At 44.7% G+C, this 16,307-nt stretch overlaps 1 protein-coding gene across 1 annotated transcript; it reads left to right on the forward strand.

Annotated features, from left to right (window-relative positions):
* The first annotated feature begins 3,161 nt into the window (after nt 1–3,161).
* Nucleotides 3,162–5,108, forward strand: LOC107114218 (gastrula zinc finger protein XlCGF57.1-like). Its single transcript, XM_015415659.1, has one exon. The coding sequence runs from the start codon at nt 3,347–3,349 to the stop codon at nt 4,973–4,975; it is 1,629 nt and encodes a 542-aa protein (XP_015271145.1). The 5' UTR covers nt 3,162–3,346; the 3' UTR covers nt 4,976–5,108.
* The last annotated feature ends 11,199 nt before the right edge of the window (nt 5,109–16,307 follow it).

Genomic DNA, 16,307 nt, shown 5'->3' on the forward strand with positions numbered 1-16,307 from the left:
CATTACAAATATTCTTGAGTGTAAAGAGGACAAGGTGTCACAACCCTGGGAACAGGGATGGGTGAAGCAGAATTGAAAGAAGCAAACACAAGAGGAACTCGAGGTTAACATTCATCCTTCCAATTTTGCCTCCCTTGCAGGCAGTGAAGAGATGTTGTCAACCTGTCGTCTTTTCAGAGGAGTGGAAACGGCTGCTCCACCTCTGGTCCAGGTAGGGGGGGGGGGACAGGGGGATAGCCAGGTCCCCACTTCTTTCTCAAGGAGGCTTTTGGTCCTGCTGACCGAGGAGAGACAGGCTCTGAACCCCACTCTCTTGACACATGCCAAACTCTTCATCCTGCACCCTCCCAGAATGCCCCTGTGGAGAGTGTAGTCCCTGCCTGGACTGATCTCTGACGAGGGAATCTGCTTTTCTTTTCAGTCTCCCTTTTCCTTTGAGGAGGTGGCCGTGTATTTCACCGAGGCCGAGTGGGCCTTGCTGGCTCCTGGCCAAAGAGCTCTCTACAGGGACGTCATGCTGGAGAACTACAGGGGTGTGGCCTCTCTGGGTAAGGACCTTTCATAGGTGCCGAACGTGCGAATTGCTGCCATTGGGATGATGCATGAATCAAAATATTGAAAAGCAACATGTGGTTCTGAGGACTGCCTGCCTATCTCCCCCCCCCCTCCCCACAGGGGGCCTTGAGGTGGGGGTGGCAGTGAAAACGATGGTTCAGCATGGCCAGTGTTGTGGCCATCACTCAAGCCATTCCTACAGCAGTCCCCTGGATGTCTTCAGGCCTTCCTATTAAGTGGAAATGGGTTTGAGTGCTTTCTGTGGAGCTGCTCTGCCTTGCAGGGGTGGCCTGCAGCGGGTTGTCCCACCAGTTAACACTGCCACCCAAGGGCAACTGGCTTATGCCAAATCACACAGCACCCTCTGTTGTGGTGATGGGAGTCAGTCCTCACCCCAAGAGAGTGGGATTGTATGTTACTGAAGGGATTCTCACTGCAACTGTCAGCCCAGTAAACACACACTCAGGTTCTCAGTTCAGGCACAGTTTGTTTGAGCCACAACAGGATAGAGAAAACACTGTAGTCACCTTCCATCTCCCCAAGAGGCAAGCGACCAACTCCTTCCCAACAGCTAAGTCCCTTCCATCCCTTGAGGCAGGAAACCATCTGCCAAAGAAAAGTACAAACACAGAGAGAAAAGCCAGGAACACCTGTCCACTCAGCATGCCCCGATGCCCGAGTTCTTCCAAGGCCGGCCAGCACCATCTCCCCCTGTCCCCATAGAAGAACGTTGACAGCAATGAGAACCCTCCACTGCTCTAAGGGTCTGCCAGACTAACTTCTCCACGTTTAGATTCCATCCCCCTGGTCATGCTGAACACCTGGATAACTACAGGCTTGCTGTGTGGTCACTGCGTCCTTCAGGTATTTTGGGAGGATGGAACAGGACAGACTCTTCTGGGGCCTTACCTGGACTCTTTGGCACTGCGTTTTCCTCTGGGATGGGCTTCCAGAGGGCCTTAGTCTACTGTAACAAGTTCATGACCTTGAGGCCTGATAATCAGTCTTCTGGATCTCTCTTGCTGACAATAAAATACACTTCTTTCTGAAGAGACTGGCTGCCTCTGTGCTTCTCGGAAAGTCAGAACTGCCTGGATGACTCAGATGTGGCTGTGCTTTAGACAATAGAGAGGTCCAGCTAAAGTGCAGAGAAGTGCTCAGAAATTGCAGCAAAATGGCTCTGAGCTTGAGAAAGGTTCCCCTACACTGCAAGGCTGGTTTCCTCATCTGTCATTACCTACCCCTCTCGAAAGAAACAGCACCTTTTCCAGAAACCATGGGGGGCCCCTTTGAACTGTGGAGTTCGCTTGGTGAGCTCCTGGCTTCTCTCCTCTCTTCGGAAAACATGCATTTTTTGTGGGTGGGTGGGTGTGAAAACCAGCTCCTCCTGGCTCTGTTGACAACTGGAAGGAAGCGCTCAGTGCAGTTGCAGGACTGGATGTCTTGATAACCTCTTGTATTTAATCGTCAGTTGCAGAGAATCAAAAGTAAAAAAGCACGGTAAGTCAAATGGGAATGAAGGGGGGATATTTTGCCACTTTCCCCCTTAAAATACATATGGGGAATTTGGGGAGGGGAGGGACAGATAGAATACAAAAACAGCTCTACAGGAGGGCCTGGCAGGGATATGGTGGAACCAGCGTCTCAGTTTGGGAGGAAAGATGATCGGATAAGAAAAATGCACATCCATTCCTGAGCAGTGCCTGACTGGTGCCTTGGCTTCTTGCTTGAGTGATAACTGAAACTCTTTCTTTCTTCCAGGAGCAGATGTAGAGAAGACAGCTGGGGAGTTCCAGGGGTTCTCTTTGGAAAAAGTCAAGAATGAAGATGCCGAAGGACACTTTGGAGATGGAGATGGACCCCAGGGGCAGGAGAGAAGCCAAGCAGGTAAGAGGAGGGATAAGCCCATTCCTTACTGAGGAGGGGGGTTCCGTGAAATCCCAGTCCAAGAAGAAAGGTCAATCAAAAAGAGAATGGACAAAGGCCTCCACACTAACCAGAGAATCCACTCCAGGGAAGCTGAAAGGGTGGCCTTGGCAAAGACCTTCAGTCAGAGAATGAAACTCATTTTGCAGACACAAATTCCCTTAGGAGAGAAACTGTAATTGCTTGCAGTGCAGAAAGAGCTTCCGTCAAAAGAATCTTTACTTCACATCAAAAAGTCACACAGTTGGAGAACCGTATAAATGGCTGGAGTCCAACGAAGCAACTCTCATGCAGGAGGCTTCATGTACTTTTAAAGTATATGTTATCGTAGACTTCAGCATACAGCCACTGTAATATTTGGATTGCGGATGGAACTTCAGGTGCAGATGAGACCTCCTTATGTGGGTTCTAACAGGATCTCTTTCTTTATTCCAGCAGGGGATGAATTGAGGATTGAGGAGGAGGACGAACTGCATCTCTCATGCAGGAGGCTTAATGTACTTTTAAAGTGTATGTTATTGTACACTTCAGCATACAGCGCAAAGAAGCTACTGTAATATTTGGATTGCAGATGGATATTCAGGTGCAGATCAGACTTCCTTGCGTGGGTTCTAACAGGATCTCTTTCTTTATTCCAGCAAGGGATGATCAGAGGAATGAGGAGGATGAGGAACTGCATCCTCTATCGCCAGAAGAAGTCAAGAATGAAGACTTGAGAGGAAACTTCAGAAACCAAGTTGGACCTAAGAGGCAGAAAAGAAGCCACATCATCCAGAAGAGGGGTAAACCCATTCCTTGCCAAGGGGGGGATTTCCAAGAAGTAATTCACACAGCAAAGAAAACATACAAGTGCCTGACGTGCGGAATGAATTTCTCCAATCAATCCCAGTATAATGTCCATTTACGATTGCACAGTGGAAAGAAGACCCATCACTGGTTGGAATGTGGAAAGACCATGAGGAGCAGAGCAGAGCTCCTTAGAGATCAAGGAACACAAAGAGGAGAGAGACCATATAGCTGCTCAGACTGTGGCAAGAGATTCTCAGAGAAATCAGACCTCGTTCAACACCAAAGGATTCATACAGGAAGGAAGCTACTTATTTGCTCAGGGAGTGGAATGAAGTTCTCTGTGGGAGGCAAAGGTAATATACATTTTCCAAAGGACTATATAATGAATGCATGTAAATGCTTTTCATGTGGAAACTACTTTAAATACAGATCACAGCTCCTTGTGCACCAACGAATCCACAGAGGGGAGAAGCCTTTTCAATGCTTAGAGTGTGGGAAGAGATTCAGTCATGGTGGCCATCTTCAAGAACATTTAAGAACTCACACAGGGGTGAAGCCATTTGAATGCTCAGAATGTGTGAAGAGATTCAGTCAGAGTAGTCATCTTCAAGCCCATCTAAGAACCCACACAGAGGAGAAGCCTTTTGAATGCTCAGAATGCGGGAAGCGATTCAGTCGCAGTAGCCATCTTCAAACCCATCTAAGAATCCACACAGGGGAGAAGCCTTTTGAATGCTCAGAGTGTGGGAAGAGATTCAGTGACAATAGAACTCTTCAAACTCATCTAAGAATCCACACAGGGGAGAAGCCTTTTGAATGCTCAGAATGTGGGAAGGGATTTACTCAGTTTGGCCATCTTCAAACCCATCTAAGAACCCACACAGGGGAGAAGCCTTTTGAATGCTCAGAATGCGGGAAGAGATTCAGTTGCAGTAGCCATCTTCAAACCCATCTAAGAACCCACACAGGGGAGAAGCCTTTTGAATGCTCAGAGTGTGGGAAGAGATTCAGTGACAGTAGCATTCTTCAAACTCATCTAAGAACTCACACAGGGGAAAAGCCTTTTGAATGTTCACAGTGTGGGAAGAGATTCCGTCACAGTGGCACTCTTCAAACCCATCTAAGAACCCACACAGGGGAGAAGCCTTTTGAATGCTCAGAATGTGGGAGGAGATTCAGTCGCAGTGGCTCTCTTCAACTTCATCTAGGAACCCACACAGGGGATAAGCCTTTTGAATGTTCTGAATGTGGGATGGGATTCAGACAGAGTAGCCGTCTTCAAAGACATCTAAGAACCCACACAGGGGAGAAGCCTTTTGAATGCTCAGAGTGTGGGAAGAGATTCAGGCACAGAAGCACTCTTCAGGTACATCTAAGAACCCATACAGGGGAGAAGCCTTTTGAATGCTCAGAGTGTGGGAAGAGATTCAGGCACAGAAGCACTCTTCAGGTACATCTAAGAACCCATACAGGGGAGAAGCCTTTTGAATGCTTAGAGTGTGGGAAGAGATTCAGTTGCAGTGGCGCTCTTCATACCCATCTAAGAACCCACACAGGGGAGAAGCCTTTTGAATGCTCAGAGTGTGGGAAGAGATTCAATCAGAGTAGCTATCTTCAAAAACATCTAAGAACCCACAATGGGCCCAAGGTCACAAGCATGTTTTCTGGCAGAATAGCATTTGAACTTGGGTCTCCCAGATCCTAGCCGAATGCTCTAACTGGTACACCGTGCTGGCTGTCATTCTTATGTGACAAATGGGGTCACATAAGAATGACTCCAGAGACAGTCTGTACCCTGTTGAAAAGAGGTTTAGGTATGTCATCGATAGTGAAAAACAGAAGCTCCAAAGAATTAAGTTTTTTTGAATTTTTTACAAAATTTTTTTACAGAAAAAAGATCCATGGTTAAATACCTTCAATAAGGGTTTCAAACAGTCCTTTTATTTTCCTAGCTGCGATTTCTGCGTGTCATACAAACATCTTCAAGTAGTGTTAATCCGTAATCTACAGGAATACACAAATGCTTATACACCTATACAAAACACTTAAATATTTCTAATTTCTAATTCCTAAAGGATTTTTAACGAACTCAAGCCCAGGTGTTCCCAATTAAATATCTCCAATGTAAAGAAACCTCCTTTTTGTTATACATGAGGATTCAAGTTTTTATGGCCAAGACTAAATAGATAAGATGTAGAGATGACAACAAAACTAATATATGTTAATATAGGGAACTATAAGCAGTATAGTGTGTAAGTGCTTGCAGGTTTCCCCCCCCCCCTTCTCCCCTTTTTCTAGAAGAGTGTGTAAGTATTAGTAAGGATGGAGTGTCCTGAGTGTGGATTAGAACTTTGAATGTATATTAGCCACTCCTTGGATTAATGAAACAAGGCATCTTTCAGTTGATGTTTAGAACACCCGACGTAATGTGCATATTGAAGATGAGTGAGTATTAGTGAAGATAGAGTAAAGAAATTAGAAATATTTAAGTGTTTTGTATAGGTGTGTAAACATTTGTGTATTCCTGTAGATTACTGATTAACACTACTTGAAGATGTTTGTATGACACGCAGAAATCGCGGCTAGGAAAATAATAGGACTGTTTGAAACCCTTATTGAAGGTATTTAACCATGGATCTTTATTCTTTAAAAAATTTTGTAAAAAAGTTTTGTAAAAAAGTTTGTAATAAATTCAAAAAAAGTTTGAAAAACATATTAATGTTTTTGTGTGCAAATTGTTTTGTACTGAAGGTTTGTTCAGACGAAGAGACGAAATGGAACTCAATCTGGAGGTTCTCGTCATCAATCACTTTATAACGATCAAAATAACTTCATGTATCTTAATAATCACAATTCATGAATGTTTATTAATTGTATTTATTGTCACAATAATGTTATTTACAGTTACACTTTGAGATCAATAATATATTGACATGATGGTTGAATATATCTAGCGTCTTTTATGCCAGTCTGTTCATTACATGTTTAGGTGGTGGAACCAAGGCAGCTGGATCACTGGGTTGTCTTTGAGAACTAGGCATTGACAAGAGGGCTTGGAGCTGGGAACAACAGAGAATCAGTTCTGACCCAAAGAAGAAGAGTTGGATTTACAGCCCACCCTTCACTTAGAGTCTCAGAGTGGCTTATAGTCTCCTTCCTTTCCTGTTCCCACAACACACAACCAGTGAGGGAGGTGGGCCTGAGAGAGCTCTGAGAGAACTGCTTTTGAGAGAACAGCCCTTCATGGGCTTGGACCCTCATTTGTGAGATGGCCACCACTATGCACCACCACAACAGCTTCGCTTCTCAGGCCTTCTGCAGGAGACAACCTGCAAATGGTCAGAATCAACAACTGCCCATACCTGTGCCTTCTCTGTTGTGGCCCCCACCCTAAGGCATGCCCTGCCTGAGGAAGTCCAGAAGGCTCCCGCTCTCCATGCTGTCCGCAAACGATGCAAAACAAGGATTCCAAAGAGCTTTTGTATGCATGTGATACATGTACTAAATGGCTCACAAAATTACTTGCATAGCTACTTGAAGCGAAATCCCCCCCCCCCCCGAAACCCATTAAGCGATTGGAGAGGGGTGCCACTCTGACGCATTTACATAAACGGAGGAGGGGGGGGAGACAGCCGTAAACGGATACTTCTGAAAGACTTTATTTACAAGCATACAAGCCTGTTGTGGGAGATATCCATGAGCATTTAAACAGCGTATGCGACTTTCAGAGCCGGGAAGAAAGAGATTTTATTGAAAATAAAACGTTGAAATGGCGGGCACTCCAAAAAAGATGGCAAAAACTCGGAGAAGGGAAGTAGACGTCATTGCACTTGTAGCGGAAGCCACTAAGTCAATTCTGGAGCAACTTGCTGGTATTAACCAGCAGCTTGCCAAGATAAATGAACAATTTGTGTCCCGGCAGCTCCAGTTGGCAGCGATAGCAGAAAAAATGGAACTGAGGGCTTTCAAAGCGAATGAGATGGACACTAAATTAAACAGCGATCTCAATGAGAAAAGGAGAAAAAGCACAAGAGAAACAGGAAAGATTTACAAGGATTTAACTCCTTCCTTGCAAGTGTTCTTAGAAAGTGCCATCTTAAATCCTGTTGAGAAAAAAGAGCTGGAGTTTCCCTTCACAATCAAGAAACCTTTGAGATGCCACTGGGCCCCGAGGGCGAGACCAGAGAGGAAGAGGCTTAAGACTGGCGGTTTTATCCCTTTGGACGGAGGAAGACTGGGCTGCAGAATTTGGAGTGAACGTCCAAGAAGCTATTAAGATTTTTGTGAGTTTTAGTATAGATGTAAAGGCGGAAGGACTCTGGAAATTGCCTTTATGAAGCGAGTTGGAGGAGATGCTCGGGAAATCTTCTCATAACAAGTAACAAATTTACATATAAGCTTAGAAAGACAGGTCCTCACAAAGTATATTGTTTATTAACAGCCTTTTTTTTTTTTACTAACGGTAGTTTAACGGAATGATCTCCTAACCTTGGGTTTTTAGTTTAGTGTGGGTTGCCTTTCCTTTCTCCCTAATTGTAGTTCCCCTATCCCTATTTTTTCTTGGTAGTTTTTGTAGTATAAAAAAAATAAAAAATCCCCTCTGGGGGCTTATTAAAAAAAAATTACTTGCGTAACTGATTAGGGACTGTGGTCTGTGCTGCTGTGTTCAGCTTACCGAAACTAGGATCCTACCCATGTAATTTTTGAGTCATTTAATGTGTCATGTTAAGCCTTATGCTTTTGCTTTAGTGCTGTTTTTAGATATCTGATTCCCCCCCCCCAATATATTTAATATTTTTCTGCAACCCTGAGGAAATTTTTGATTTGTATAAAGATCTGTCTTCCCCTTTACAACTCCAGTCACTACATTTAGGCATGCTCAGATTTTGCCAACTTTGCTTTTGGAATATCTGATTTATTTTATTGAAACATTTATCTCCCATTTTCCTTGTGGTTCAAGTCAGCTTACAGTAAAACATTTTCAGCTAAAACAAAAATAACATAGCAAACCTCACATCTCCCCCCCCCTTCCAGTACCTTCTTTTTCTGCCTAAGCATTTCCATTTCTAAAGATTTCTTCTTTCGTAAAATTATTACTGAATAGGTGCCATTGCCAATTCAATATTAGGTCAATGTGGCAGTTTCCAAACTGTGATGAATGTTGTTCAGGTAAAATGTTGACTGTCATTTTGGCGTTGCCAAAATATTCGTGCCTTAGTTACCAAGTGTTCACTGCTATTTTTTGGACAACTTATTCTTTTCTAAGAACTGGGGAATGTTCCCTGACTTTACTGGGCTAATTTTTTTTTTATTCCCTTTTGTTTTCTGCCTAGCTTTGCATTGGATGACAGTGCATCTGAGAGTGCACAGAGTGTCTTCTTACACTGTCAGAAATGCTGAATTATTTTACCAAGAAACTGCAGTCAAACCCACGATGAAGCAGATTAACTAATTTATTGATACATTCTTGCAAGAAAGGGTGCCTACCTATAAGAAAACAGGCACACCCAAGAATCCCATAAACCAAGTATTTAAGGCTAACCCGATGTGTAAAAAAAAAAAAAGTCCCTCCCCTAGAAATGCCATTGGCTGGCATTAAAGTTTACAGAACTAATCCGAATGCCTGAATTTATCATATGTTTCCAGGCCCCCCCAATTACAAAAGACCCCAGACCCATTTTAACCCTGTTTACTTATAACCTTATAAGTCCATAAGCCCTGTTAACACACACTAACAGGACCCCTACCCCACCACAAATTTCATGCTAAGCAGTTGGTCAGTCCCATGAGGCAAGTTTGCAGTCAGCAGTTTCCCGTCAACAGGGTCCCAAACCACGAGAGGTTCCATTTTTATCCTGTTGTTCAGCATCTCAAAACCACTGTCTGGTTTTCACAAGGAACTTCCTTTTAGATATGCCAAGTAGTCTAGCAAAAGCAGAAGAATCAGCATTAAGTATCTTTAGCCAAAGGTGAGCATTTCTACTGCCTATTTAACAACACCTTTATCTCATTTCTCTCAACACCAATGAGCAAGCACAGGGAGGCTTTATAACCCTGGAACTGGCTGTTAAAAGCCACATTTTATGTCTTCCTTAGTTTGAAAAAATAATAATAGTTCTTTTAGTTCCTTCTGTGCACAGCAGCTAGTAAAGGGTTAAGAAGCCGACAGTGTTGAGGTTCCTAGAGAGGAGACGACTTCCTCCTTTGGGGCGCTCTTCCTTTCCTTCCAGCAGAGCAGGAGGGCTGGGTCTTGAGAAGCCAGCCTGGGGGATGCGTAAAGATCAGTGGGGCAGGGAGGAAAAGCGGCCCCAGGCTGGGCAGCCCCACAAGAGGGTCTCTCTGGGTCCCACATGCAGAGCAAGGCCAGAGAGGAAGAGGTCAGGCCGGCCTCCAGTCCAGTGGGACATGATTCCGTTTGGCATAGTTTGCAGACAGCCTGGAGAGCGGGAGCCTTCCTGGTTCCCCCAGGCAGCCCATTTTCGTAAGGTGGGGGCCACAACAGAGAAGGCACGTGGACGGCCAGTTGTTGGTTTGTGCCCATTTGCAGGGTGCCACCTAGAGGAGACCCTGCTCAGAGGAGAGAAGCTGTCATGGGGAGAGGCAGCCACGAATACAGAGTTTGGAGTGGAGGCGCGTGCGGCCTCCCCCCCACTCTTCCCAGCAGTTTTAAAAGAGATCTTTTCAGTGCTGCTGGGAAGAGGCGGGGGCCGCTCCTCCCCAGCATGATGACATCGCTTCTGTGAGACTGCACAATGGGCATAATTTGTATCCTCCCTTTAACTCCCATTAATAGCTGAGCTGTGGTGTCCTGCAGCAACGGCAGCCTCCGTGTTCCTCTTGAGGCGAGACCAACATACAGGTGTGAGCAGGGGTCTTGTTGTAGAAAAAGAGCTGCCGGAGCTCATTAGCATAACTCATTAGCATAACTTATTTGCATATGCCACGCCCCCTGACATCACCGGAAGTGACAGAAGGCCACACCCCCTGACATCACCGGAAGTGTGTCAGAAGGCCCGGCTACTTACCCTCCTGCTTCATCTTCATTCCCAAACGGAATGAGGATCGAAGCAGAGGGCGGGGTAAAGAAGGGGGCGGGGCTTCACCACGTGACCGCCCCGCCCCCTAGAGGTTCTCTTCCGGAGCTCCGTACCTGAGAGCTCCCCCCCGACTAGAGCCCTGGGTGTGAGGGACAAACTCTGGGCCTCCCTCCTGTCGGGAAACTGGCAGTCCTTGGCCTGAAACCCCTCCCATCCGGAAAGGCAGAAGCTTCACACAAGGGAGCTCACACGATGGACAAAAACAAAGGCTGTTCTGTGTGATTCACACAGTGCCTTGAATTTGCTGCCTTAGAGATGAGTGAGGCTAGCAGAGGTTGTAACAATTCTTTCCTCAAGAATGTTTGCTTGCTAGATAGCTATGTTGCTGGCTAAGGAAATGCTTAGACACTTAAGGTCTGTTAGACATGGGGGAAACAGATGAGGGGCATTGATTTAAATATGTCAGACTAAGGGTGTCAAGATTAATTAATGGGTTGATTTATTACATGATTGTATCAATCTAATAAGTATTTTAAGTTTTTGGAATGCTATTCTGGGGGTCTTTTGGCCTGATTGTTGGAGACCTTTTCACTGCAGTGGAGACAAAGCTATTTATTTCCTGACCACTTGAGTCTGAGTCTTCTGCCGTTGCTTGGGTCGGACTTGGGGGGGAGGCTCCTACTGTGGGGGTCTCCTACCACACAGGGCATTACAGTAGTCTAGTCTGGATGTCACCGTGGTGTGGATCCAGGCAGGGCGTCTCTCCTTACCCCACGTAATAGCCATGTGTGTCTGCTGTTCCATAACAGACACCCCACACTAGCATCAGCCCTCCATCCATCCAGAACTCGTCTTGTATTTCTGACAGGTGGAAGATTTAAAAAATCTTTGATGGGAGCATCAGGAGTTTGTTACCTCTGTTTGATCCTAGGTATCCATTTTGCCAAGTGTTTCCAATCACATGTAAAGAAACAGCCACTTTTAGCCACTAGATGCAATATTTTCCTAAGGAATAAGCAGTGACTCCCCTCCCCCCCCCCCCCCACAAAGAGTAGAAAAAAGCTTCATTGACCTGGATGAGTTGCATACAAATACTGTTATACCAGGAGTAAGGCCCGTGGTGGGAATAAATACAATGGGTGAGTGCAATATGATCTGCAAAAGCAGGAGTTTCCAGGATGTCTTCCAGGGCATACTCATGCTGAGTGCATTGCAATACATGTGGGCCAGGGCTCTTTTTGTAGAAAAAGCCCTGCAGGGACTCATTAGCATAATTGGCCACACCCAACAGCAAAACTCATTAGCATATTAGGCCACACCCCTGACAGCACAGCTCATTAGCACATTAGGCCACACCCCAATGTTACCAGAAGTGTGGCCATCCAGCCCCACCCACCTTTTGCTTCTTATTCTGTTTACCCTGTTTGTTGTCAAAACCCAGGGCTTTTTTTGTAGCAGGAACTCCTTTGCATGTTAGGCCACACACCCATAATGTAGCCAATCCTAATGAGTTTCTGCCAGTTGGGTGTAGCCTATTATGCTAATGAGTTCCTGCTGGACGTGGCCAACTCAGGAGCCAGCCGGAACTCCGTTCCTGTGCGTTCCTGCCCCAAAATAGCCCTGCATGTGACCGGGTCAAGGTCGGGAGCCATTCTCCAGGCTGAGATGGAAGAAAACATTTTTTTTTTGCAACAGAATTAACCTGCTTCTCCAGCAATAATGCTGGGTCCAGGATAACTCCCATACTCTTGAAGTGGGTGAGCAGTGACAGTGGGGTACAGTGCTATAGAGTTCACCTTTCCAAGCATCCATTTTCTCCAAGGAAACTGCTCTCTGTTGTCTGGAGATGACCTGTAATTCCAGGGGATCCCTACACCCCACCCAGAGGCTGGCATCCCTAGGTTTTCATGACCCAGCCAACAGAAAACCCCCTGGAGAAAATTGCTCCTTTGATGGGTAGACCCAATGGCATCATAACCCACTGAGGCCCCTCCCCTCTCTGGTCCACCACAAAATCTCCAGTAATTTCCCAACCCAGAGCTGGCAACCCTAATTAACTGATCCATTTTGAAAAATGTTCCATAGGCAGCTGATGTTTACATCTGGGTTTTTTTTAACCCTGAATAAAATTATATTGGTCTTAAACATAGCTAAAAGATTTACAATGTTTAAAGGTAAAGGTTCCCTTGCTCGAAAGCCAGTCGAATCCAACTCTAGGGTTGCGGTGCTCATCTCTGTTTCAAAGCTGAAGAGCCAGCGCTGTCCGAAGACGTTTCCGTGGTCATGTGGCCGGCATGACTAAACACCAAGGCGCACGGAACGCTGTTTCCTTCCCACTGAAGTGGTACCTATTTATCTCCTTGCAATTTCTTGCTTTCGAACTGCTAGGTTGGCAGGAGCTGGAACTAGAGATGGGAACTCACTCTGTCATGCGGCACACTGGGGTCTCGAACTGCTGAACTACTGACCTTCCACAGCCTGGAGTTCAGCGTCTTAATGATAAAAATTGTTTTTACTAAAAGCTCACCTTAGATTCAGCGTCTTTTTGCTGTGGCAACATAGCATGACGACGATTAGACAGACTCTGAATCCTACTAATAATCCTTTTTTTTGAGAAATAATGTGGTATAAAAGATTTTTGGACGATATTTTTATGACTTTTACAACAGAACTCAAATTCATGATATGGATAAATAACATCCATCCAACTATAAAATTTACATATGAAGCCAATGAATAAGCAATTAGTTTTTTAGATACAGTAATATACAGGAGAGAAAAACATAAATTGGGAGTTAGAGTCTTTAGGAAATTAACAGTCAAAAATGCTCTATTGCACTTTGATTTCAATCATCCATGGCATCTTAAGACCAATGTACCATACGGTCAATTCCTCAGAATGAAAAGAAATTGTAGTGAACAGAAAGACTTTATTGGTGAAAGTAAAATGTTAACAAAACAATTGAAAAACCGGGGTTATCCTATAACGGTTATAAATTCAGCTTGGAGACACTCTAGGAAAAGAGACAGAAGAGGACTTTTATATACAGAAAGAACAACACAAATAAGCTCAAAAATTCCATGTGCATTCCAGTTTAATAATCTTTCCACACAGATTAGAAAAATCCTGAACAAGTAGTGGCATGTAGTATCCCATATACCAGAATGCCAACAATTCCCTCTAGTAGGATACAGACGGGCTTGAACCATTAGAGATATTCTGGTAAAATCAGATATATATAACCAAACTCAATACATATAAAAGCAAAATATTATGCAAACATGGACATTTCGAATGTCAAAACTGTTCTATATGTAATAATTGTTTTGAAGTAAAAGAATTTTCTTTGGAACCTTATTTGAAACATTACCGATTGCCACACTTCTCTACCTGTGCTAGCAAAAACATTGTATATGTAGCCTTTTGTGGGTGTCCAAAATATGTCGGCAGTTCCACATGTTCATTAAAAATACGTGTTATGGAACATAGAGATTGAAAAATAAAATTTTGGACGCACCTATGGTAGAGCATTGCATGTCAGTACAACATCGTTTTGAGGACTTAAAATTCTTCATGATCTACAGATATGAGAACTCAACCGACAGGACACTAAGAAGATTATTTTCTGCAAAGAAAACTTTTGGATTCACAAGCTTCATACATTGACCCCCAAGGGAATGAACCAAACAATGGACCTCTCATGCCATTTATGAACTGGATTACCATCTTATTTACACTCCCCCAAAAAGGGGGAGAATGTCCCCTTTAAATATCAAAGTAAAGTCTAGACCTGCTTTGGACTGAAATACATTATGTATACTTTAAGAAGTGGAATGTGGATTTTTGCTACTGTCTCTTTAATTAGAGAACACTCCCAATAACTGCTAACAGGTGTTGTAAGATTTAATGACCAGAAGTCAACACTATGCAGCCTTGAGAATGAATTTTAGCTGCACAATCTGGTAAGAAAACTCATGAAGCCAAACTATACTAGAAATATTGCATAACTTTTAGACTTATGAATTATGTCTTTTAAAAAGTCTTTTGCAGGACTGGCAATAAGCATCAACAACTATAAATGAAAGCTTTCCCCCTTCTGGAAGGCTTCATGCAAGTAGAAGTGGGCTTGTAATTCTGGAAACTCCTGTTGGGGTTTGACTTTTAAAATACTGATGCAAAATTGACTGGTTGTTGTTATACTGTATGAATTGTATGTTACTGTTATATTGAATGTACTGAATATATATACCTGATTAGGATGTTATAAGAGTACACAATGCACTTTATAGAATGTTAGTTATAAACAGAACACATTAATTTACATAAGTTTCTTGCAGTGTATATTTATTTGTTACTAGACTCTCAGGCTTAGTATTCCATTCATCTGCAGGGCATTGCTGGCGCCTTTTCCTGTCATTTTCAGCCTTGTGGTATTTAGCATCAGCATGTGCTTATGGTGGGCTCTGTCTTTTTTGGTGTGGTATGCTCGTATTATGGGCTCCTGTAGAGTATGAGCATCAAGACACCCATTTTCTGTAGGGGAAATGACGTGCTCTGGCTGGGGAATATTTCCGGGAGATCTACAGACCCTTCAGGGAGATTGGCGACCCCAGTGAACATTTAGAGGAAGATTGGGAGACACATTCAATGATTCCCAACAGCAAACTATTTAGAATGTTGGTTGCGAGGGCCAATCAGGTCGCATATATGGAAACCACCTCTGTGTTCTAACTGGCTATGGGGGGGAGGATGATGTGTGGAATGGAGTGAGGCCCAATCAGCCCATATATGAAAATGACCTTGAAAGGCTGGCCCAATCAGGTAGCAGGTGAGTCGTTGGAATCGCAACTAGCCATTTATATATATTCATATATCTAACAGCCAAACTCTGTTTTCTGTGTGGATACTTATTTCCACGAAAAGAGGGCTCACTCTCCCCCAACAGCTTTTTATACAGACTGAGGGGACTTCCTGGGAGCTACAGAAAAATCCAAAAAGTGGGGAAAAAAACCTTCAGGGAGGGTTGAATCCCCCCAATACCTTTTGAAATGGCCTCTGCAGGGATCTCCTCCAGGCATCAATGGTGAGAGATTAGAATGTTTGGGGGGGGGGGAGGCTTCTCACTGGCTCCGTCAGTAAAAGTGGAGGGGGAAGGGCCCTTTTGGCCTTTGAGGGAGGGAGCCTTGGAGCCTGGCCTGACAAGGGTTGCCGGTGCCAGGCTGGGGGATTCCTAGAGGTTTTGTGGTGGACTTTAAGGAGGGCAGGGTTTGGGGAAGGGAGAGGTCTCAGCTGGGTATAATGCCAGAGTCCAGCTTCCAAAGCAGCCATTTTCTCCAGGGAGACAGATCTCTGCTGTGTAGAGCTCAGTTGCAATTCTGGGGTCTCCAGGTCCCACTTGGAGGTTGGCAACTCTAGGCCTGGCAGCAGTGTATGGTTGCCAGGTCCCCCCTTGCCACCGGCAAGGGATGGGGGGCAATGTTCCCTCTAAGCTTTGGAGTCTTATGAGCAAAAATTCTACTTTGTGAGCTACTGGCATTAAAGTTGTGAGTGAGCGATTTGGCTTCTGCATAAATTAGTTTGCTCTGGAGCCATCTTTCCTGAGCTAAGACAAAATGTATGAGCCGGAGGCTAAGAAACTGTGAGTTAGCTCACACTAACTCAGCTTAGAGGGAACACTGATGGGGGGGGGGTAAGGTTGTCAGATCCAGGCTGGGAAACTCCTGGAGATTTGGGGGTGGACCCTGGGGAGTACAGGGACCTCAGAGATACAATGCCACAGAATCCACCCTCCAAAGCAGCCATTACCTCCATGGGAAGTTATTTCTGTAGTCTGGAGATGAGCAATACTTCCAGGGGATCCCCAGGTCCCACCTGGAGGCTGGCATCCTTAGGCAGCACCCTCTGGGTGACTTGATAACACCTGATTTGCATGACTCAGCGAGGCCCGGCTGCTTGCTTCTGTTCATCAGCAGCCCCCCTCTGAAAGCCAGTGTGGTTCA

Source organism: Gekko japonicus, unplaced genomic scaffold (assembly GCF_001447785.1).
Source record: "Gekko japonicus isolate JY-2015 unplaced genomic scaffold, Gekko_japonicus_V1.1 scaffold3349, whole genome shotgun sequence".
NCBI lineage: Eukaryota > Metazoa > Chordata > Lepidosauria > Squamata > Gekkonidae > Gekko > Gekko japonicus.